Source organism: Schistocerca gregaria, chromosome 6, assembly GCF_023897955.1.
Source record: "Schistocerca gregaria isolate iqSchGreg1 chromosome 6, iqSchGreg1.2, whole genome shotgun sequence".
NCBI classification, from domain to species: domain Eukaryota; kingdom Metazoa; phylum Arthropoda; class Insecta; order Orthoptera; family Acrididae; genus Schistocerca; species Schistocerca gregaria.
Genome location: NC_064925.1, coordinates 430,750,905 through 430,774,805, shown reverse-complemented (window position 1 = coordinate 430,774,805; position 23,901 = coordinate 430,750,905). Strand labels below are relative to the sequence as shown.

The following is a 23,901-nucleotide window of genomic DNA, read 5'->3' as shown; positions in this document are numbered from 1 at the left end:
TTAACAAATTTCTCTTCTTCAGAAACGCTTTCCTTGCCATTGCCAGTCTACATTTTATATCCTCTCTACTTCGACCATCATCAGTTATTTTACTTCCTAAATAGCAAAACTCCTTTACTACTTTAAGTGTCTCATTTCCTAATCTAATTCCCTCAGCATCACCCGATTTAATTTGACTACATTCCATTATCCTCGTTTTGCTTTTGTTAATGTTCATCTTATATCCTCCTTTCAAGACACTGTCCATTCCGTTCAACTGCTCTTCCAAGTCCTTTGCCGTCTCTGACAGAATTACAATGTCATCGGCGAACCTCAAAGTTTTTACTTCGTCTCCATGAATTTTAATACCTACTCCAAATGTTTCTTTTGTTTCCTTTACTGCTTGCTCAATATACAGATTGAATAACATCGGGGAGAGGCTACAACCCTGTCTCACTCCTTTCCCAACCACTGCTTCCCTTTCATGCCCCTCGACTCTTATGACTGCCATCTGGTTTCTGTACAAATTATAAATAGCCTTTCGCTCCCTGTATTTTACCCCTGCCACCTTTAGAATTTGAAAAAGAGTATTCCAGTCAACATTGTCAAAAGCTTTCTCTAAGTCTACAAATGCTAGAAACGTAGGTTTGCCTTTTCTTAATCTTTCTTCTAAGATAAGTCGTAAGGTCAGTATTGCCCCACGTGTTCCAACAATTCGACGGAATCCAAACTGATCCTCCCCGAGGTCTGCATCTACCAGTTTTTCCATTCGTCTGTAAAGAATTCGCGTTTGTATTTTGCAGCCGTGGCTTATTAAACTGATAGTTCGATAATTTTCACATCTGTCAGCACCTGCTTTCTTTGGGATTGGAATTATTATATTCTTCTTGAAGTCTGAGGGTATTTCGCCTGTCTCATACATCTTGCTCACCAGCTGGTAGAGTTTTGTCATGACTGGCTCTCCCAAGGCCGTCAGTAGTTCTAATGGAATGTTGTCTACTCCGGGGGCCTTGTTTCGACTCAGGTCTTTCAGTGCTCTGTCAAACTCTTCACGCAGTATCGTGTCTCCCATTTCGTCTTCATCTACATCCTCTTCTATTTCCATAATATTGTCCTCAAGTACATCGCCCTTGTATAAACCTTCTATATACTCCTTCCACCTTTCTGCCTTCCCTTCTTTGCTTAGAACTGGGCTGCCATCTGAGCTCTTGATATTCATACACGTGGTTCTCTTCTCTCCAAAGGTCTCTTTAATTTTCCTGTAGGCAGTATCTATCTTACCCCTAGTGAGACTGTTAAAAAAAAAACTGCAGGAAAAAAATATCGACATGTTTGTGAGTGATCTGCTGCTGAGAGCTTCCTCAGTGTGGTAACTGGTTGTCTGTTCCCATATCAATTTTGGTATTTCTCTTCAGATTTTCCATTATTGTTTCAAAAAGAGAGATGTTGTAATGTTTCTTGTTTCTTGACTCATTTTAACAATACCAGCAACATTCAGTCACAGCAGTAATTTATCATTTAGATGCGAACAGCTGCAGCTATTGTCAATATGTTTTTAAAAGACTGTAAACTACACAAATATGTTCCTTAAGGATAGTCAGTGGAATCAAGACAGAATGATGTGTAGAAGAAGTGAGAAGCGAATTTTCCTTTATTGGAGCATTGAAAGTTACGAAAGATTGAATCAATTACTGAGAATCAACAACTATAAATAAATGTCTCACATCACAGTTCCCTGCTCCATCCCTTCTGTGTTATTCCTAATGCATGGAAGTGGCTCATTTAACTTTGCAGTAGTGGTTCTTTATTACAGGGCAATGGAATTGGGCAGAGAGTGCCTAAAACTCTGGGGCTATGAACGTGTTGATGAAATAATATGGGTCAAAACAAACCAACTGCAGAGGATAATTAGGACTGGTCGCACTGGTCACTGGCTCAACCATGGAAAGGAGCATTGTTTAGTAAGTAGCCACATAGTTTGAATATTTATTATTGGTTTCTTATGTGAAATGCTGTACTATAAAGTTTTATGTTTATTACACGATTGCATTATGTGGAGTGACATAGTATGGAACTATGCTATAATTCTCAGTTCAGCACATTTACATTGCTAAGAAAATGAGATTTAACACTTTTCATATCTGGCATTTTCAGTTAAGTGACACATGGCTAGCACACCAGGGAATTGTTAGCATAGCTGGGTACAAATGGGCACACTGTGGTTTCTTAGCTGGTTTCTTACCTAGTACTGTAAATTGGGGAATGTCTCTGTGACCACCAAACAGCATGCAGTGCAACGTGCATGCTAATGGAGTGACTGGCTGTTGAGATGAAATAGTGTCCACTCCCTTACATCTTCCATTTTGACAGACAGAATGTAGCACGGATGAAAAGCATGGAGATGTCATTCTTTTTTATTAAATGACTCAATGAACAAGCCGTGCAAGGTATTTATCTATGCTCTTGCTGTGCAGTCATGTTTTTTGATGTGGAATGTTTTTACTGTCCACTTTTGATACTCCATCCAGTCATTTCTTTACAATCTTTTTGATATGCTTCACCCAATCCTTGTTCTGGTAACCTTCTTTAAATGTAGATAAATGTCTGTAAACAGAAGAAACAACTCAATAGTGTACAGTTATAGGGTTTGTGATAAACTTTTTGAGCTCTTCGCATTATTTGACTGCTGCTAATACTGCAAAGTAGTATGAAATTGCAAGAACATTAGGTGAAAATCAATAGTAGGGAAGATAAATGAAGATTTAATGTTTGTTGGGCGGAAGCAGAGAAAGTGCAGTGCACCTATAAAGGAAACCAATATTATGAAAAGTATAGATTGACATTCATTATATAGAGGAGACACTGAGTTTCAGACAGGGACAACAGAAAGACAGCTATCTTTTTTAAACATCCTGGCAGATAAAAACTGTGTGCTGGACAGAGACTCAAACTGGAGACCTTTGCCTTTTGTGGGCAAGAGCTCTACTGATTGAGCAGGAGAACTTCTGTGAAGTTTGGAAGGTAGGAAGCAAGGTATCTGAGGAAGTTTAGCTATGAGGATGGTCTGTGAGTTGTGCTTGGGGAACTCACTCAGTAGAGCACTTGCCAGCAATAGGCAAGGTCCAATTCTTGGTCTGGCAGGAAGTTTCATGTTAGCACACAATCCACTGCAGAATGAAGGTTTCATCCTGGAAACATCCCCCAGGCTGTGGGTAAGCCATGTGTGTGCAGTATCCTTTCTTCCAGTGGTGCTAGTTTTGCAAGGTTTGCTGGACTACTTCTGTGGAGGTTGGAAGGTAGAAGATGGGGTTCTGGTCGAAGTAAAGCTGTGAGAAGAGTTGTGAGCCATGGTTGGCTAGCTCAGTCAGTAGGGCATTTGCTGATGAAAGGCAAAGGTCTCTAGTATGAGTCTTGGTCCGTCATACAGTTTAAATCTGCCAGGAAGTTTCATATCAACACACACTCCCTTTCAGAGTGAAAATTTCATTCTGCTATCTTCTTGTTGTGCTGTCTTTTTGTTATGCCTGTCTGCAACTCAGTGTCTCCCCTGTATGGTGAGTAGCAATCTATGATTTTCATAATATTGTTGTTATTCCATCCTAGAATTTCCACTGTAGAAAGGCAACCACATACAAAACACTAGTGTGTTCAGTCCTGGAGTTATGTACCAGTGTTTGGAGTCCTTGCCAAGCAGCCAAAAAAAGGAGACATTGAATGAATTCAGAGACTTGCTATTAGAACTGTAACAGGCTGGTACACAAAAGTATAACAGAGATACCCAGAAAACATAAATGGAAATCTCTTTGAACTAAGTCAATGTTCTTGCAACATAATTAAAGATCTAACATTTAAGGAAGACTATGTGGCAATTCTGCTGTCTCTGTCCAACATCTTAATAGGAATTGGAGAATAAGTTAAGTTCCCATCTTTCATAAGCAGATGGGATAAGGCAGGAAATCACTAACGTTGTCTGTGAAGTGTATAGGTAAACATACTAATTCATAGAATTGGCAGTATAATACATTATAGCCACATATTTACATTTCTTGCAGAGTTGTCATGAGCATTGAATGTACATTTGTATTGTTATGTAGTATTATCTGTATACTACAGGTTGGGATGAAAGGTAGTCCAGACAACCTTAATAGAGGACTTGACTGTGATGTTATTGTGGCAGAGGTACGAGCTACGAGTCACAAACCTGACGAAATATATGGTATCATTGAACGTTTATCACCAGGCACAAGGAAGATTGAGCTCTTTGGACGCCCTCATAACGTCCAGCCTAACTGGTAAGTACTTGCTTTAAATGTAGCAACCCAGTGGATGTGGAAATAATGCTATGAGATGAAAACATTAAGTAATGAATGTTGCAATAATAGAAATAATATGCACAACAGCATAAACAGGAAAACAAAAGTGCAAAGATGAAGATGCCCTTTGTTATTTCAGTTCTAATATTCCAATCACAGTGTGACATCTCATACGTTAAATACACATACTATTATCAGAGTCAAAATCTGACCAGTTGAAAAATGCTCTTCTTGGAGCACAGACAAGGCAAATATGCTTCTCTTTAAAACTCTGACAAAAAGTGGGAGACCATCCGCATCAGTCCTCAGTTTGCTTTCCTCACCAAAAATATGTGCATGCAAACATATTCCTCCTCTTTCAATACAGAATATTTTAAATCCTTTTATCTAGTCTCACTTTGTAGTGAAGCCTTCATACTCAGGAACTCTCTCTCACTGCCACTGTCTATATATGTGCCTTTCCCACTGTCTCCTTTCTCGCCTATTGGCACTGTCTCATTTCTGTCTCTACCACTGTCCCGTCTTCATCCCTTTCACTCATTCTTCCTTGCAACTGTCCCCGTTTCTGCCACTTTTGCTGTCTCTCTGTCCCATTGCCATCATCTTTGCCCCATTCTTTTTCTGTACCCCATTGCCATTGTCTTTGTCACATTCTTTTTCTCTGTCCCATTGCCATTGTCTCTTTCTTTCTTGCTTACAGTCTGCTGTCCTTTTCTTCAACCACCATCGTCTCCTCTCCAGACATGTCCATGGGTATGTTTTTCTTGGGGTTTTGACCCCTAGACCAGGAAACTAACACGTGGTTAATGGATATGGTGGAGAACAAGCAAATTTTTTGTTGTTAAATTTCACTAGTCAAGGGGGGGAGTGTCAACATTCCCCAAACATATTTATGGTCTCTGATCATCTCTCTTTTTCATTTCTACTGTCTCCTATCCTTTTTGCCCTCTTACTGCTGCTATCTTCATCTATCTCTCTTTCTCTTTTACTGACACTGTGTCTCACTGACCATCACTAGTTCCTCTGGGGCTGAAGGTGAGGCCTTTGGATAGGACAGAGGTTTCGGATTGGGAGAGAGGTTTGGAGGAAAGGATAACTACTGAATTAGGGTGTTGTGGTTCCAGATTGTGTTGATTGGAATTTTGAGATTTTGGGGGGAGTGGAGCTGGAAGTGGGAGATTAAGTAGATGGGAGAGACTGGATCTGTGTGCAATGAGAGGAGGTTGAGGTTTGCTGGAAAGGTTGTGAAGGGTGAGTGAGTTGCCTTTCCGGAGGTGGGAAACCAGGAGATTGGATATTTTTTTTTGGGTGGAGGGTGGCATGCTGTTCTAATTTGAGGTTGGCCTGTAGGAGGATGCTCTGGACAGCCATTGTGGATGTGGGAGAGGAAAGATTAAGGACTTTTATTAAGGATAGGAGTTGACGGGTGTGTTCATTGGCTGAGTTGATGTGTAGGTGAAGGATTAGGTGGGTGAGGGCAATGGATTGTTCAGTTTGGAACCTGTATAGGGACTGATGGAAAGAAGGGTTACATCCAGAGATGGGAACTTTAAGTGTGAGGCCTTTGGGGGCAATGCCAAATGTCAGACAAGCCTGAGAAAATAAAATATGGGAGCGTAATATGGCTAGGGCGAAGGCTTGTTTGCGGAGGGAATGTAAATAAAACTTAATGGGGTCATTGTGGGGGTGTTGTGAGGGTGACATGGTATTAGAAGGTGGAAACTGTAACATGATGCTGAAATGAAACTGAAAATAAAAATATATGGGTATTTCGAAAAAACTGTGCGTAAATGTATTAAAAGGAGTGGTTTTGTGGTGGCAGATTCTGAAAGTGAGGCTAACAATTGTCTGACGAAGAAATAATGACGTTAAAACCTGTGGGAAGTGGCTAAAAGTGATCATTGATGTGGGATAAACGGAAATGGAAATAAAGCGAAAGTTATTAGAGCTAGCTGAAATGGATGTTTAATAGGTGAAAGGAACTGTTTGTGAACTGTAAACGGTGGATTTTATAGCAGCAGTAGTGTTGAAAGCGGAAAAAGTTCATCCCTATGAAATCCCCAAACCACCTTCCCTACCCTTTGGCTCCTACCCTTGTAACTGCCCCCGGTGTAAAACCTGTCCCATGCACCCTCCCACCACCACCACCTACTCCTATCCTGTAACCCGGAGGGTGTACACAACCAAAGGCAGAGCCACGTGTGAAAGCACCTACGTGATTTACCAACTGACCTACCTACAATGTGAAGCTTTCTATGTGGGAATGGCCAGCAACAAACTGTCCATTCGCATGAATGGACACAGGCAGACTGTGTTTGTTGGTAATGAGGATCACCCTGTGACTAAATATGCCTTGGTGCATGGCCAGCACATCTGGGCACAGTGTTACACTGTCCGGGTTATCTGGATACTTCCCACTAACACCAACCTGTCAGAACTCCGGAGATGGGAACTTGCTCTTCAGTATATCCTCTCTTCTCGTTATCCGCCAGGCCTCAACCTCCACTAATTTCAAGTTGCCGCCGCTCATACCTCACCTGTCTTTCAACAACATCTTTGCCTCTGTACTTCCGCCTCGACTGACATCTCTGCCCAAACTCTTTGCCTTTACAAATGTCTGCTTGTGTCTGTGTATGTGCGGATGGATGTCTGTGTGTGTGTGTGTGTGTGTGTGTATGTGTGTGTGCGTGTGTGCGTGCGTGCGTGCGTGCGTGCGCTTCCTCCTAAGGTAAGTCTTTCCGCTCCCGGGATTGGAATGACTCCTTACCCACTCCCTTAAAACCCACATCCTTTCGTCTTTCCCTCTCCTTCCCTCTTTCCTGATGAAGCAACCGTTGGTTGCGAAAGCTTGAATTTTGTGTGTAAGTTTGTGTTTGTTTGTGTGTCTATCAACCTGCCAGCACTTTCGTTTGGTAAGTCACATCATCTTTGTTTTTAGATATATTTTTCCCACGTGGAATGTTTCCCTCTGTTATATTCAATTACTTAATTTGACACACATGACAGCGTAACAACAAAGTACGCATAATAAAAGGTTAACACAAAGTTGGGTGCCATCCAACGCAAGCTCACTTTACACGGCTTTACATAACAATGCCAACATTTTTAGGATACACCAACATTAACCAGACAATTCAATTTTGATTTTCAAATGCAAAAATTTTGTACAACAAAGGAGTAGGTGTATTCTTTTTTTTTAATGTACCGGCAGGTGGCACCATTGAATAATTTCCAGGTCAAGACAGCTTGCATAGGTGTAAAGTTTAGAGACAGTGCTGCTAAATATTGGTGACCATGAAACCCTGTGATGATCCTTGGACCCTTGCCATGCATTCACTAACTAACAGTCAAAACTACATTTAGTCCTCAGACTGAATATTATCTGCATATTTTGTGCGTATAAGTATGATATCGTTGAATATCTGGATTTCTGTAGTGTTTAATGATACAAAAAAATTCTAGGTTTCCCAAGAACATCATCTTAAAAATTCATGGTAAAAATTTTGACCATTTGCCATGAATAAAAATTATAGAAGTGGCCATTGACACAATTGGAACTTTTTGATACCCAGAAATCACTGTTTTTCAGGTGTGTGTTGATAACTATAGAGATTTTTGGAAACAAGAATATGGCATTTCTAAATAAATGTCTAAAGAATGCACAGTTAAATTTGAGCCATGGTCCATGGTTATTTATGCAGATAATTGTGACTCAGAGTGCAAAAGCGGCTAAAACTGATTTTCACTGTTTTCTGCGTAAGAACAGTAACTCTGAACCTCTGGATCTTCCTAATGAATAACAGTATCGAAAAACGTTTCAAAGTTCTTTGAAACCATCTTCTTAAGAACATGTAGCAAAACTTTCGGTGATTTGACATGAATAGAAAATATAGATGTGACCATCCACACAATTTCTAATTTTGTTACCCTTGAGGTTTTCTCAAGAACTGCCCATGAACAAATGATGCTTTCATAAGCTGTCTAAGGTTCACACTAGACCACACCTAATGCTAAAGAACCAACCAATTGGCTCAGTTTGCCTGGGCTGGAGTAAGTTTGTAGTGTTTAATTTGTGGCCCTGTCCTGTAGGATAGCTACAGTATGCCTATTCTTCTGATAGGTGTACAAATGGTCATTAGGGCAAGGACTATCCGAAACATTTGACCATTTATTCCTGTGACCATCTGAAAAATCACATTTTCAAGTGCGGCTTTTTGGAACTTATTGGTACGGTGCACTGTCGTGGTTGGACTGATAGCTCATTTGTTGTTTATTATGTGAGTGCTGACGGTGGTGATGTATTTTGCAGAATGGTAGTCTTGGTTAAAATCTGATAAATATGCAGGTGGTAGAAACTGCAGTTGAATGTTTGCCATCTGAGACATCAGATGGCTCACTGGCAAAGTAGTTGAGGCAGATACCAAAACCAGAGAATTCTGTGATCCTGTTTTATGCCCAAGACAAAGAAGGAATTTATTGGTCTTTGCAGTGAAAGACCCGGTACTTCAGTTTACACTTGTGTTAAACATTTCCCTTTAGTGCACTTTGTCCATTGTCTTTCCAGAGAGTGTTTATTTAATTTACTTTGTGAAAAAGCTTTGTGGTCCAATGTTTGAAGACAGTCTATTAATAAAATACCATGAACTATCTTAATTGCAATAATAAATTCATATACAATTATGGCATAGGACCACAATTTGTATATAAAATTTAGTTAGACATTGCAATAATAATGTGCAAAATAACATCTCTTCTAATGGTTTATGCAGTCTATTACTACATAATCTGAAAAACGTAACTATTTGGAAAATTGAAGATGTTTAACTAAAAGATAGTAAGGGAAAAGAAAAAAAAAATAGAAAACAGGAAGAGAACCTCATCGCAATTACTGGGGGGGTGGTGAACTTTGAATGTACATTGAGTCTACATCACATGGCCCGTTGCTTGACACTTTGTAACTATTTCCATTCCAGTGGGGCCATGCAGTGGGAGTTCAGGTTCTGCAGATCTAGAGCCCTTGCCCTTGTTACAAGTCGATTGTTAGTTGTGGCTAAGGAACATTATGTGATTTAGGAAAATTGCTGTTGTATTTTACAGCAAAGATATCTTTCAGCTATTGTAACAGATATAATAACACTAATTTAATATTGTTAGTTGTCTAAAGCTTGGTGTTTAAGCTGCACCAGATGGGAGAACAGTACTTTTTTTCTTAACAATTAGGTACAATCGTAGGCATGAATTTTAGCAGTGTTTGTGGCCACCTAATGATGGGGCAACATGCTCCACATGCATGTCACTGACCTCTTCACTTTCTCTACACTGATGCTCCCTCTTCACTCACACTTACTCACTGCTGGATACTACTCCCTATTTAGCATTCGTGCCACTTTAGTGTAGTCTGGGGCAAACCCTTTTTTTATTTGCTACTAGCAGTCTGGTGGAGATTTTGTTCACTATTTTAGAGCCTTGTACAGCTGTGTATAAATGAGGTGAAAATGTCGTGTTAGGTCTAAATGTGTTCAGTAATGTGTAGTGGAAGGCAATGTGTTCTGGAATTCCTTCATCTCTGCTGTTCACAGATGTTGATCTGCTCAAGCTTGAAATGTCCCAAGATGGAGTGAGGTGAGATAAGAGCTGTGTTCTGTCAAAAGAAATGTACCATTCCCTGACTAGGACTAACATGGTGCCTTTTCAGACTTTCTCGTATGTTCAGGAAGAAAGAATAAACTCATCAGCAATTAATATGTAATCTCAGATACTCTACCAGGTACTCATCCTCCAATTTTTTAAATTTATATTTGTTGATCCTGACACTAGTTATTCTTCTGGGCATTTTTAGGTGTCCTTTCCTTAGCCAGTATGCAGTTAAAATTGTAGTGGTATCAATCAGACAAATAGTGGGAAGTCCAAGATGGAATAACGACAGTTTTATGAAAGGATAGGCTTCTACCCACTATGTAAAGGAGATGTTCAGTTACAGACAGGTACAACAAAAGTAAAAAATGGTAACACAAGTTTTTGGGGTTTTTTGCATAAAGGACAGTATCTTTGAATCTCTGGATTTCAGTAGTGGATAACGATATTGAAAACAGTTGTGAAGTTCCTCAAGAACATCTTCTTAAGAACATTTGGTAAAAATTTGAGTGATATGCCATGAACAGAAAATACAGAAGTGGCCATTCTCACAATTGGTACTTTTGGTACCCAAAAATCGTGGTTTTTCAGGGTTTCTTAGGAACAGCCTATTAACAAATGGTACTTTTATAAGCTGTGTAAGGTGCGTCATCTGCATCCTTCCTGCTAACATAGCTTTTCTTAAGTGCACAGATGGTAACTGTCACTGCAATATATCCTACATTCCCATAACTCCCCTGGCCTCAACCTTCACTAGTCCCTTTCCTTCACCTACATGTCCTCTTCCCTGCTTCCATTCTAGCATTACACAGCCTTGTATTGGACCAGAGCACCCACTAGTCTTTTTCCCCTTCTGTACTTCTGTCCTCATCTGTTCCCCCTTCTCTTTACTCTCCACCCAAAAAAACCTCCTGACAGCACTCAACAACCTTACCCTGCCCCACCACATGCTACTAGCAGCACTACACCTTCCTTCACCCTATTCTGCTCTCTCTCTCCTCCTCCCTGCCCCAGCTTCTCCCTTACTCACACCACCTAAGATTATAATAACTCCACTAGAATAGTTCCAAATACCTAAAACAGCTCAAGAATGCACTCTTCTGTCCTTATCACATAGCTTTTCAATGATTCTTGAAGCAGAATCAGTGTTCCCATACTATGGATTTGGAAGTATCATTGTGAACATGGTATACTGTTGTGTTGAACAGTGGGAACCATGAATTTGTAGTACCTATACTTGTTATCTTGTGCATTATGTTAGAAACTTTTTCCTCAGCTGCTGCACCTTAAGGTCTCTGCATGTCATGTTGTTCAGCAGCTGCAGAGACATTGCCTAATTTAAATGTTGGGTTTCAAGTTACTGATAATCTAACTTTTAGCACCATGTAGATAGTTTGTGTACTACCATCATCAATTTGTTTCCTCCACATTATTTGCTCACTTTCCCACTACACTTCAGCATTTTTACTAAAGTGCAGCTTTTTAGTTCTCAGAAAACACTATTAGCATAAGGCCAATGCATACAGCGACCACATATACATCAATGCCAATCAGTCAGACTGAGGAAGGGATTCTATCACGAGATCCCAGAGCACAGCTCCACAGATCGGCCCATGTGGGCATCTATTTGTGATATGTGTAATCACCTCCAGTTTCCTGCATGCCACTCCACCACTCACCCCCTTGCAGTGGTATTGAAAGCTATGATAGAATGATGCAGGTGCCATATCTCTCTCTGTTGCATGACCAACACAGGCCACCTAACATAATCGAAGGTGCCTGTAATTCTGCGAGGGTAAAACAAATATAAATGGAATTATATTTTTTTAAATTATTTATTGGAAAATAAAAGGCAGATATAATTTTTATACATAGTGTCCGGCTTTAGTAATATGTTTTTGCCAATGAGAAGAAACAATTTTTTATCGCAGATTATAGAATAAAACTGGTTATGTGAAGAGCCAATTACACACAAATCACTCCATGTCCTTGTCATCTTCAAGTTGTTTTCCTCCTAGAACTTCTTTAAGCGGCCCAAACAAATAAAAACTGCAGGACAGTAGGTCCAGGCTGTAAGGAGATGATCAAATTCAGTCCGGGGCATTGCTTAAAGTTTTGAGATGGTCAGAACTGCAGTATAGGGCCTGGCATTGTCTCGAAGAGGGTAGCCTCTTTAATTGGTTGGTCTCATTTTTTATGGCAGTATGCAGCCCTCACCTTGTTCAACAGCTCAAGTAGTAAGCAAAATTGATTGAGCATCACCCATGCAAAAAATCAGTAAGCAAAATGCCTCAGTACCCAAAAACAATGGTTGAAAGAACTTTGGCAGGTGACAGTCAAGCCTTTGTTATCACTGATACTGCCTTTCCTTTCCTTTCCTTTCCTGTGCCATTACATACTGGCTTGTTTCAGCTTGAGATTGTTGTGGCAGACCAGAGTTTCATCGCAGGTGATGATCTGACTTGAAAATGCATTGCTTTTTGTAGACCTTGCTGTAAGCATCTGACAGACCTCCAAATGTCTCAACTTCTGATCTGCAGTCAAAAGGCAAGACATTCTGACTCTCTCTCTCTCTCTCTTTTTACTGGGCTTTAGATTGTTTGTGATGATCACTTGACAACGTCCATAACTTATCCCTACCTGTCTGCAGTTTCAGATACACTTAACTGTTAGTCATCTTGGAGAATATCTTGAACAGCACCGATATGTTTGTCTGTAATCCTGGTCCGAGGACAGTTATCATGTTCCTGATTTTTCCACTTGTTCTCATCCTTCCTTGAACTTTTTATTCCAGGCAGGCACATGAGTCCTTTACAGTGCTTGGTCCCCATATTGTGCAGCCAATCTCAGAAAAGTTTCCATCGCTTGAATTTTGTAAGTATGCATAGCACAGTGGAGGGGTGCACCTGTTGCTCTGACATCGTGAATGCCAGTGACGAATTGGGTGGAAGTGTGAAATGACCAGCTCTCCCCATTCCTCACTCCTAAAGCTTACAGTAGTTGAGACAGTGTAAAAAGATCACTGACAGCTTGCAGCACTGTTGCCAGCTTTCAGTGGGGAAGTCCTGATGTCTGCAGGAGGAAACAGTAGCCATCTACAGAGCTGTGACAACACTGAGGTGTTGCCATAGAGGTATTTACAAGATTGTGTTATGTTATTGGTTGAGGTAGGCTCACAAAGCTGCCACACTCATCTCACTGCAGCTGAAGGGACCAGCTTACAACTCAGCTATACGAGTGCAGGTTCAGTCCTACCGACAGTAGACGCTCAGGAACAAAAATTCAATTTATATTTGATGTACTCTCATATCATAAAACAGTTGCATTTTTTTGAAAGATATCTGAAGCATGCTAAATGCCTACTTTATGGTGTCTTCTACTGATTGACCCTGTCGGAACCCAAATTGACAATGGCTAAGTCCATGAAGCCACCTGTGTGGCAGAAGTCAGTCATACAGGAAGCATTCCTAGCGTGTAGCTCAAGCATGTATAACCAAGTCCTCCTTTAAGATTTACATTTTAAGTGGTTCATATCTTTGGATTGTTTGATAATTATGGTTCTCATCGTTTACCATGACTCAGTAAGTAAGGAAGATTAGGGTGTAATGTATCATCCACAACGAGATCATAAGAGACAGAGTGCTAGCTCAGGTTGTTTTAAGGATGGTGAAGGAAATCAACCATGCCCTTTGAAAGGAACCGTCCCAGCATTTGATGGAGTGAATTAGGGAAATCATAGAAAACCTAGATCTGGATGGTTGGACCCGTATTTTTATCATAACCCTCTCAAATGTGCGTCCTCTGTGCTAACCACTGCACCACCTCATTCGGTACCATGAATCAGGTACATGAATTGGACGTAATACTTCATTTAATACAGATATTAAGCAAGGTGCTATCTGTGGTGCTAATTACTGCAGCACTTCTGACTGGATACTGTCAGATTTGAGTGTTATTCCTTTCTTTAACCTGGCCAGCACTACTGCATCCTCCTCTTGTGCATAAGGATAGTTCAGATGTTCCACTGCATGCCTTCACCCCCTTATGGATTTTCTGTCACTGATCCTTAGCATAGTCTAAACCAGAACTGTTTTGATTCACTCAACCAGGAGTTTTTTTGTATTTGTCACAGATATCGTTTTGGAACTAGTTGCATAGGTACTTTACCAGCTGTCTTTCCTTGTTTGGATGAGTATCATTGTGTAATGCTACTTAATTCCTCTGCACTGTTCCAAGCTCAGTTGTCTATAAGCACACTGTTATAGCCTTCTGGAATTTCTCGTTTGCTTTCTTAATTTTGTTGGCTGCAGGGTCCATGGGTTAGTCTGCCTATTTTGCTGTTTTATAGGTGGGACGAATCTGTCTAATGGAGTTGATTGATGTTCCAATACCCCTTCCGCCCCCTGCTCTCTCTCTCTCTCTCTCTCTCTCTCTCTCTCTCTCTCTCTCTCTCTCTCGACACACACACACACACACACACACACACACACACACACACACACACACACACACACACATTTTTATTTATGTAAACTAGCACACACTAAAGGGAATGTAAACTCAAAACTGTAAACAAATTTCTTTTGTTGTATTTTTCCATACTTGAGTCACCCAATTGGTATCTTAACCGGTTTGACTTCTCAGGTGATCTGAATATGTTATTCAGTGACTCATCAAAATGAGGTATGATGTTAAGTACTAGAATCATCGTATAATGACGTTCAAAAAAATTGAAACCTGTTATGATACCATCAGAGTTTTGTCTCTGGCTGTGGTTATTCACTACAACCTGGACATCAGGAAAAGTTCAGATGCAGCTAAAGACCAAAGACGGTGCAATAAACAAAATTTCAGAATTGTGTAAACCAGCAAGGGGATGGGAAATGGTCAATTGCCAATTAACTCATAGCCCTTAGCCCACTGTAAACTGTATAAGTAGTGTATATGACAAAAAAATTCAATAGTTACTTTCTTTTTCATTATACATGGAAACTGAATATTTATTATATATTTCAAATGTTGAAATCTGCTGATCTCTGCACCTCCAACTGATTTGCAAATATCCATGTTTATGAGATGGGGAAAAAAGATCACTATTTTTAATATATTTACTATAGAAAAATTAAATGAGTTGCTGTTTTGTGTTTAAAGTAACAGCCTTGGTTCAGGTAATGGAAGGAAGGTTTTTATTGGCATTTGGCTGTGAAAAAGTGTTCATCACTAAATGCTAACCATCCGTGGGATGTTTTAAGGCCCCTGCTGAAGGTAATAAACTTTCTTTAGAACAGTGGCCCAATGGTTTTTCAGCAAAAGCTGATTATTGGGCTGATTAAAAAAAATAGTTTTTTGAACTTACCCAGAATATCCTCCAAGCTGTAAATTTATGGTCCCAGACACCTAGTTTATAGTCACATGTAAATATTTACTTTAGGTTAGCTGTGATAAACTATATGTTTTCACAAATAGTTCCTTAACAGCATTTAGGCCTACATAACCTCCATTCCAATTACCATTCAGAGTACTTTCACACTACTACATCAGATTTCACAATTCAACAATTAGGACATTAGGTTGCTCAGCAGAAACTCGCACTCCTATCATCAGTTGCATTGTCTTTGTGCTTACAAAAGGTGACAGACAATCATAAATTAGCAAGAATTCCATAACTTTACTTCTACAACAGAGACTTTTCCTAGTTTCTACTTGTAATTAGCTGCATTACAACAAAGATAAATAATTTGAGTTTCTATCTGTAACTGTACAATATATTGCATTTCAGTATTTGACGTATGCAAAGAACATTCTTGAATTAGTAAATACCTGCGTTTTCAATACACGCCGGCAGGAGATGCTATCGTGCAGGTGGCGGGCTAGCATACTACATTACAACTTGTAGAGTGCTTTAATTTACTAGGTGTGCTCCTGTTGAATGTGCTACCTTCCTTAAACCATAGAACTTGCAAAGTAATGAATGGCCAGTTCAGTGCGGAATCTGATCCACAGTTCAGCATAGTTTTCAGGTACTCAGAACACAAGTTGTTAAATATCATGAAAATTCATAGGATTAAATGGGAATCAAGTCTAAACCTCATATTTGTAGTCTAAGGCTTAATCACTTAGCTGCCTAGCATAACTTATTAATCATATTGTAACTAAAAATTAGAAAACTAGTTTTATAACCAATTTAATTTCTTTAATGCAGATATTACCTTATTCAAATATATTTTAGTTGGAACCTAATTTTTTCAGGATAACACTTGGAAACCAAGTCGATGGTGTTCGTCTTGTTGATCCAGAGCTCATCCAAGCTTTTCGAAAAAGGTATCCAGATGGAAATTGTATGACCCCACCAAAGTCTTGATCTAAACTAAAATTAGCGAGAAAATTTCATTTTCATACTGTACTATACATCAGCTTACGTGTGTTATCATGAAAGTATTCAATCATTTTGTAAAAAAATGAAAAATATGAATTTATGATAGTGAAACTTTTCTGTAAATTTATTCCCCATGTCCCTCCCCTATCCCCCTCCCTCCCTGTCTCTCTCTCTCTCTCTCTCTCTCTCTCTCTCTCTCTCTCTCTCTGTGTGTGTGTGTGTGTGTGTGTGTGTGTGTGTGTGTGTGTGTGTGTGTGTGTGTCGTCAATGGCATAGCCCGGGGGGGGGGGGGGGGGGGGGGGGGGGTGGCGGGGGCACGAGGTCTGCAAGGACCCCCCCCCCCCCCCCCAAAAAAAAAAAATCACTTAAATGAAATTACACACCACTTACGTATTATTTATTTTTATCATCTGCTGTCACATTTATTTGTTTTATGTTTCATTTAACAAGTTGCATCGCGTTTCGAGCATGTTTCACCCATCTTCATGCATTTATGCATACAGAAAATTGCTGCTTAAAACAAATTGTCTTAAAGTAAATTAACTTAGCAGTCTTTGTTTACTTTTCATTGCCGGAGAGACTGTTTGGTTTTGTGGAGGTTGGGGATAGAGGGGTTATCCAGGGACATCTTCTGCTGATATGAAGCTGTCTCTTGTTGTTTATTATGATTGAGACCACAGCCTGTATGGGATGCAGAGAATTTTGCATCAGCTTTTATGTTGCAAAAATTGTGTTTGACACTCTTTATATGACCCTTTTCACTTCCAATTTTGCCGTTGTAAAGCTTTGTTTTTTATCCTTGGTGCACTGGCACAGCAATTGTGTAACATCACAATATTTTACTATTTATTTTATCACTTTTTTGACATAATTCACAGCATAAATTTGTCTACATTCATGTAAACATGATATACTAAATATAGTATGGTGGCCTTGCAGCGTTTGGGTGAATATTGATTATCACATTTTACACTGATATTCACGATGCAAACATGCTAGTCATCGTTTGTTTCACATTTACAGATCTTAAATCTGATGCATTAGAGCTGGCTTAAGACAACTGAACAATTTTAAGTGTTTGAAGTTGGTTACCTCATTAAAAACATTATCTCCATATTTTGTTTTAGGAATTAAAATTTCCATTTGTACCATGATATCAATTCCTCTAATTTCTGATTTTGTGCAACATTTCAGGACTGTCTTTGTTTTTGAAAGGGTGGCTGTGTCTTTAATGCTGATTTGTTGCATTTACCAAGGCTGTATATAATATTTGTTGTATTGGCTGTAGATAATTTTGTAAATGCCTGATGCATCAAGTTCTGTGTCTGGCAGTTTTATATTCTTAGTAAGCTCCATATTTTTGTTGTTGTTCATGCTGAAGCTAATTTTTACTTCTGTGTTCTTGAATAACCTAGCTGATTTGTCAGACATTATACCAAGATATGACATTTTTACATATTTAACTGCTGGGATGCTTCACATGTGAGTGTAGTTTGAAGTTGTTTTTTCAGTTTATTTTTTATCCATTGTGACAATGGATTAATCAGTGAAGGAGCATATCCACTGTGTAATGCAGTACATTTTATGCTTTCTGTTTCTTGCTGGAGTTCTGTACATTGAAGAAGAAATTTGTGTGCTCTGTATAGCATTGATCTATATGCAGTTTTTTGTATGAGGTGGGCTGTGTAGAGCAGTTTGGTATAGTGGTGTCTGTACTAGCATCTTCTCAGTAAGTACACCTTTTTGTTATATTTTGGTGTTTTCACATCAAGACAAGGATAAATTGGATCTTTTTATACAGGCTATTTAAGTCACTGATGGGGTCTCAAACATCATTGTCTGTATCACAAAATGGGATGAGTGTCACCCACATTAGTGCTATAGAATTTAACATTACTTGTGATGCTATCTTTTAGTGTCAGTATTTCATTCTCTGTATGATTGGTAAATATTTCTGCAATTAGACCACTAAGAGACCTCACATTGCTAGCCCAGGGTCCTGTTTGTAAATTTCCTTTTTGAAAGAAGTAATTAGATGAGAGTACTAAATTAAGTACATCATAACCTCTATTATTTCTTGTCTGCTCATTGTCTTGTTTTTCAGTCGGTTCTTTCGAGTCATGTAGTGCAGCTGAGAGGTATTTTGATTTTCAATCACACAATGAAGAAGTGGTACACACTATTGATAGTCAACAAGGCCATCAATAGAGTTAAACTATCGAGATATCTATAGTACTATTAGCTATCACCCATCCATACTTTAGCCAAGTTCAACTATTGTAGTGTTCGGCTTATTTGACTTCAGCTGTTTTTTGTTGATCAATTCAGTTCTTACTTGCACTTGAATTTAATGTAAGTGCTGCTGTTTATTGTTTTTGCACTGTGTGCTGTTGTAATAGTTTCTGATTATGGATGAGTTTGTAGCAAGAGAGAAGAGGAAAACCGATTTTGAGGATAAGTTAAAAATATGTATGCACTGCCTAATTACATATATATAGCAGTTTAATATTAATACTGGAGTCTATATTTGGAGGCTGATGGAACTTTGGGGTTGCAATATTCCAGTGTTTCACAAGGCAGCAGATCAGTAAACATCATTACAAAAAACTTCAGTGCATAAAAGCACCCATGGATTTGGCTGTGTCATCCAAAGATTGCATTGATCACAAAAAAAAATAATTCTCAAATGATAAAGGTTGCATTTCTTTGGAAAAATTGCTCAAAATTCTATCATTAGTACCCCTCATGACAAAACATCATCCAGTCTGGTCACCTGTGTAACACTCAATTATGAAAACCAGTCTGGATATGGAATGATGACGGTTTCTGGATGCTGTATGGGATTTGTGTTGACACAGTACATTCTCTAGTTTGTTCGTGTATTTCTTGAATTTGTCCAAACTGACTGCCTCCATACCTCCCTTTTCATCCAAAATCTATAAATATCCTTGTACTATTATTATAACTGAAGCCAGGACTTCCACACACACAAATCTTAAAATATGTAAGCATTTATGAACCATCAAATGTTTTTCCAAATTCTCCATCGACTGTGGTAGCTCTGTGCGTTGAGGCACTGAGCCAGCAATCCATGGATTCAGCAGCAGGCGAGGTGGTTTGAATCCAGCCACCAGCAACTTTGAAAATGATGTTCTGTGGTTTCTCATTTTCAGTTCAGGCAAATGCCTCTGTTGGTCACATACTATAGAATGAGAATAGCTGTGCCATTGGAAGGTGGCGAACGATTGTCATTTTTTACTGTGTATCTGTGCATAAATTACAAAAGGCTCACTTGTCAAATGGCAGTATATCTTGTCTTCAAGTTTTACTACAATAACAAAGTTCTGCTGTGAAGTGTCTTATTAACAATATCCTTGGAACAGTGAGTCCAACTTTCGCAACTCTAAGGTATATCATATAAACGACAATGTATGTTGTATACCATAGAGGAATTTATTAGTTCAAGGACTGTATAACCATATTACCATGAATAAATATGAAATCATTTATGAGGTTGCATGTGGTAGAAGTCAAGTTGAAATAAATGCACAAATCAACAATGGTAAGACCCAAGAACTGTAGCTCATAGTATGTGTGTATTCCATCTTGTTTCATAAATAAATTTGTTGTTTTAGTTTCAGGGTGATTGTTGAAAGAATAATTTAAAAAAAGTTATTGATCATTTAAGGAAACTGAAGAATTTTGATGCAATGTTACGATACTTTAATAATTTGAGACTGAATTGAGGAACTTGGGATCCATTGATTTGATGAAGGAATTTTGACTTCATTTCAGATAAGCCATAAATTTAAATACGAGAATGTTATAGGAGAAAGATAGCTATTGTCAAAAGAGATTTCAATGCAATTCACTTGAAAAGATATTCAAGCCAGTGTTAAGATTATTCTGCTTTGCAATAGTGAACCTCATATTAGAAGAATTAGCTGTGTGTTGTCAGCAAAGAAGCAATACATTATATTTTGTTTGGCCACAGAATGATATTATTATACAGGGTGAGCCCAAAGTCTTGCCCTGATTATAAATTTTTATAACAGAATAACCATTTGACATAATAAGTTACATTTGATGCCCTTACATAGGTTAGTGTTACTTGTTTTTAAGACCACTTACATTCAAAAAACCTCAACATGTGCTCACTTGGTAGCTCGGAAGATGCTGAGGTGTTATTCCAGTTCCCGTCAGGTGTTTTGTAACGTGTTGTCACAGTACCCACAGCAGCTTGTATCCTAGCCTTCAGTTCGTCAGTGTCAGCAACTGGTGTGACGAAGACACTGTCCTTGATATAGCCCCAGAAATTGGACCTGTTGTGCTGCCATTCACGAACAGCATTACAGGCAGTGGCAGGGTAACGCTTGTTCTGATACCACTGTTGTAACCCAACATTCTCTACAGACTATTGACGTGTTGCCTTGGCCTGCTTGATCACCAGATCTGTCCCCAATCAAGCACACACGGAATATCATTGAATGACAAATCCAGTGTCATCCACAAACAGCATTATAACCGTCTGTGTATTAACTCACCATGTGCAACACGCATAAAACTTCATCCCACAAACTGACATCCGCCACCTGTACAACACAATGCAAGCACACGTGCATTGTCAACAGGCTGGCTGTTACACCAGCTATTAATGTATCAGCATTTAACATTTGCAAATGACTTATCTCTTGGTTACATTAATCTGTGATCATGCAGTGCCGGTGACGTAAATATGTTACCCAGACAAAAGTATCCCAAAATTTCATTTCTCTGCACTAATTATGTTTTGGTGTTGCAATTTTTTTCTGTCAGTTCTCTCTCTCTCTCCCCATTTTTGTAAGAAGAGGTTTTCTTGTTTACTTTTATAGGCCAAATACTAAATACTATTTGTATTGAGGCCTCCCATAATTTACATACATAAAAAGGCTCATGTTTTTCCTTTTATTCTGAAAACACATTTACTTATTTTTTTAATTTTAAGGTCCTCTTTAACAAACTGGAGGCCCCCCTCCCAGCACCACCACCCCCTATAAAATCCTGGCTATGTCCATAAGTGTGTGTGTGTGTGTGTGTGTGTGTGTGTGTGTGTGTTTGTTTTGGGTAGTAAAACAGAATGAGTCCTAATTCTGGAAACAATGCCATAGGCTGTGACTACGCCATTTCTTTGCAATGTCCTGTATTCTAATAGTACCAGTCCAACAAGGCAACCTGCAGAAGATCTGTGAAATTTGGTAAGCTGAAGGGGGGTACTGTCAGAAATGAAACTGTGAAAGTGGGCTGTAAGTCATACATGGATAGCTCAGTTGGAACAAACAACTGAAAATACATTGCAGGTTCAGGACCTGCATATGTCTCATCAGGACCTGGTTGACAGACTTTCAAAAGCAACACCAACTAATAGGCCTACGTGTTTCCGAAATGAAAATGAAGAAACTGCCAGGCATGTTAAAAAACCTTAATGTGCAAGTCTTGTGGAGTTGTGTTACGTCTTGGAGACTGTTTTGCAGCATCATATGAAAGAGAAATACCAAGTACCAAAGACACTGCAAACAAACAAATATTGTATTTATTCACATATGTATATCTTTGAAATTTCATGAAAGTAGGGGAACAGGGTTGAGAACTTACGAGAACTGACGACGAGATTAGTAAAATCTAACAATTTATAATCTCCCGATAATGTCAAGAACGGCCGGCGACAAGACAAGTAATCCAAATTAGCGTACCATTTTCTTCCCTCAGATGATTAAGGCTTTCTTCTAACTTTTTCTGGCAGTTGTATGCATCTCTCATCTGACCTATTTGCCTGTGTTAGAAGGAACTCTAGTAGCTGATGCTGAATATGCATATGAGTACTGTTCCCATTCCTGGAGCAAAGTTGAGGCCTTTCCCTAGAACTGATAGGGTGTCTTGTGTTATTCATTGGGTAGGAAGATGCCCACCATCCTGCTACATTCTCTTGAGTGTATTATGTCTCACAGACATGAGAATTTTGAACATTGCTAATTTATTATGGGACTTACTTTTGAACCATGTAATACTTTTTCACCCATTTCCAGCCACAGTAACATTCTATTGACCAGATCCAGAAAAGGCAGAGCAGGTTCCTGGAATTTCTGTTAAAGAATATGATGGATTCTTTCTCTAACTAACACCATACTTACTTAGAGCTTCATAAAGTGATCAAAAACCATGGAAAAATGCTGTATTGATCACTAATGAGAAGATATTAAAAAGATTTTGGCCAAATAAAGAAGCACATTTAAACATCTAACTTATTAACCTTTGATAAAAAAAAATCAATTTAATTGGTGAATGCAAGAGGCGGCAAAGCGATGGGACAGATCTAAAGGGCTATGAGATGAGCATAATGATACTAGTTTCTTGAAGCTCAACAGCAACAAATTTCAGCAACAACTTCAACAAGAACAGTAGTAATTCACATCCCATTAGGAAAGCATCAGTAGCAAATGGTCATGAAATCACAGCTGTTAACAGAATTCATAGCTACATTCTCAGCCACACCTGTTGCTCTGTCATCCTGTTATTTCAGGACAGCAGCACTGCCTGGAAAATGTACCTGCATCAACTACATCAACAGTTTGCTGATCTTCAGAAATTGTTCTTTTTGTCTCTATTGTCTCTGAATGTAATGTGTTTCCTTAGAAAGCTAAAACCCTTTTCAATACTGATAAATTATTATTTTCAGAATATGTGAAGCACTTTCAGAATATTATAGTTGCAAATCACATACATCATCCTCCAGGTTAGGTCTTTGCCACTGTTAGAAATGGCAATTTGAATCATGCCATGACTGGCTTCCACATCTTAAGAGTCATTGTTGTATTGAACAGTGTATACAGTCATATGCTGTTCGCTTAATAAAGGCACCCAGCTGTTTGCTATGCACCTGGCAAAGAAAAACATAATCAGGCACCAGAGTTTTCAGATCCGTGTTGATAAAGTTCTCAGAATTGCTCAAAGTTTCAAATTATCGCAAGAGACTGAAAATCGTTGGCAAACACACTCTGAAGTTTCTTATTTTGCTTCTGGCTGCCAGAAGAAACAAATGGTTCAGCTGGCAATGGAGCAGGCTACGTCTAGGGACAGCCACAGCAAACAATAGGATTCACAGACGTATTCAGTCACAAAGAAAAATAGATGAACGACTGCAGAGTGCTTCTACTTCTGCCAACTTACATTTCGTGTAAGAACCACAACAATAGGAGAAATTAGGATTCAAATGGAGGCATACAGACATTTGTTTTTCCGTCACTATCTGCAATGAAACAGGAAAGGAAATGATTAGTAATGGTATAAAATACCCTCCAGCTTGCACCATACAGTGGCTTGTGGAGTATGTTTGTAGATGTACATGACACTAAAACTGGAATTAATAGCTATTTTGCCATCAGTATCTTCGCAATAAAATTGTGTTACACAATTAAACAGAATTTGCTACTATTAGAAAAGTGTAAAATGTATAAACTATAGCAGCATTCCCTCTTCTCTTAGATTTGTATCAAAATAAGTCTGGAAATTAGCTGGCTCCTTACTGTTTATTCTTGGTGATAAACTAAACAAACATATTCAATA

General features: G+C 38.9%; 1 protein-coding gene across 2 annotated transcripts in view; it reads left to right on the top strand.

The window, feature by feature from the left end:
- Positions 1 to 16,413, top strand: part of LOC126278027 (N6-adenosine-methyltransferase catalytic subunit) — a 62,426-nt gene extending 46,013 nt beyond the window's left edge. For both annotated transcript variants that reach the window (XM_049977755.1, XM_049977756.1), the window contains exons 10-12: positions 1,793 to 1,940; positions 4,093 to 4,271; positions 16,176 to 16,413. In XM_049977755.1, coding sequence (XP_049833712.1) covers positions 1,793 to 1,940; positions 4,093 to 4,271; positions 16,176 to 16,287 — 439 coding nt within the window. In that variant the 3' untranslated portion in view covers positions 16,288 to 16,413. The remainder of the gene's footprint in view (positions 1 to 1,792; positions 1,941 to 4,092; positions 4,272 to 16,175) is intronic.
- The last annotated feature ends 7,488 nt before the right edge of the window (positions 16,414 to 23,901 follow it).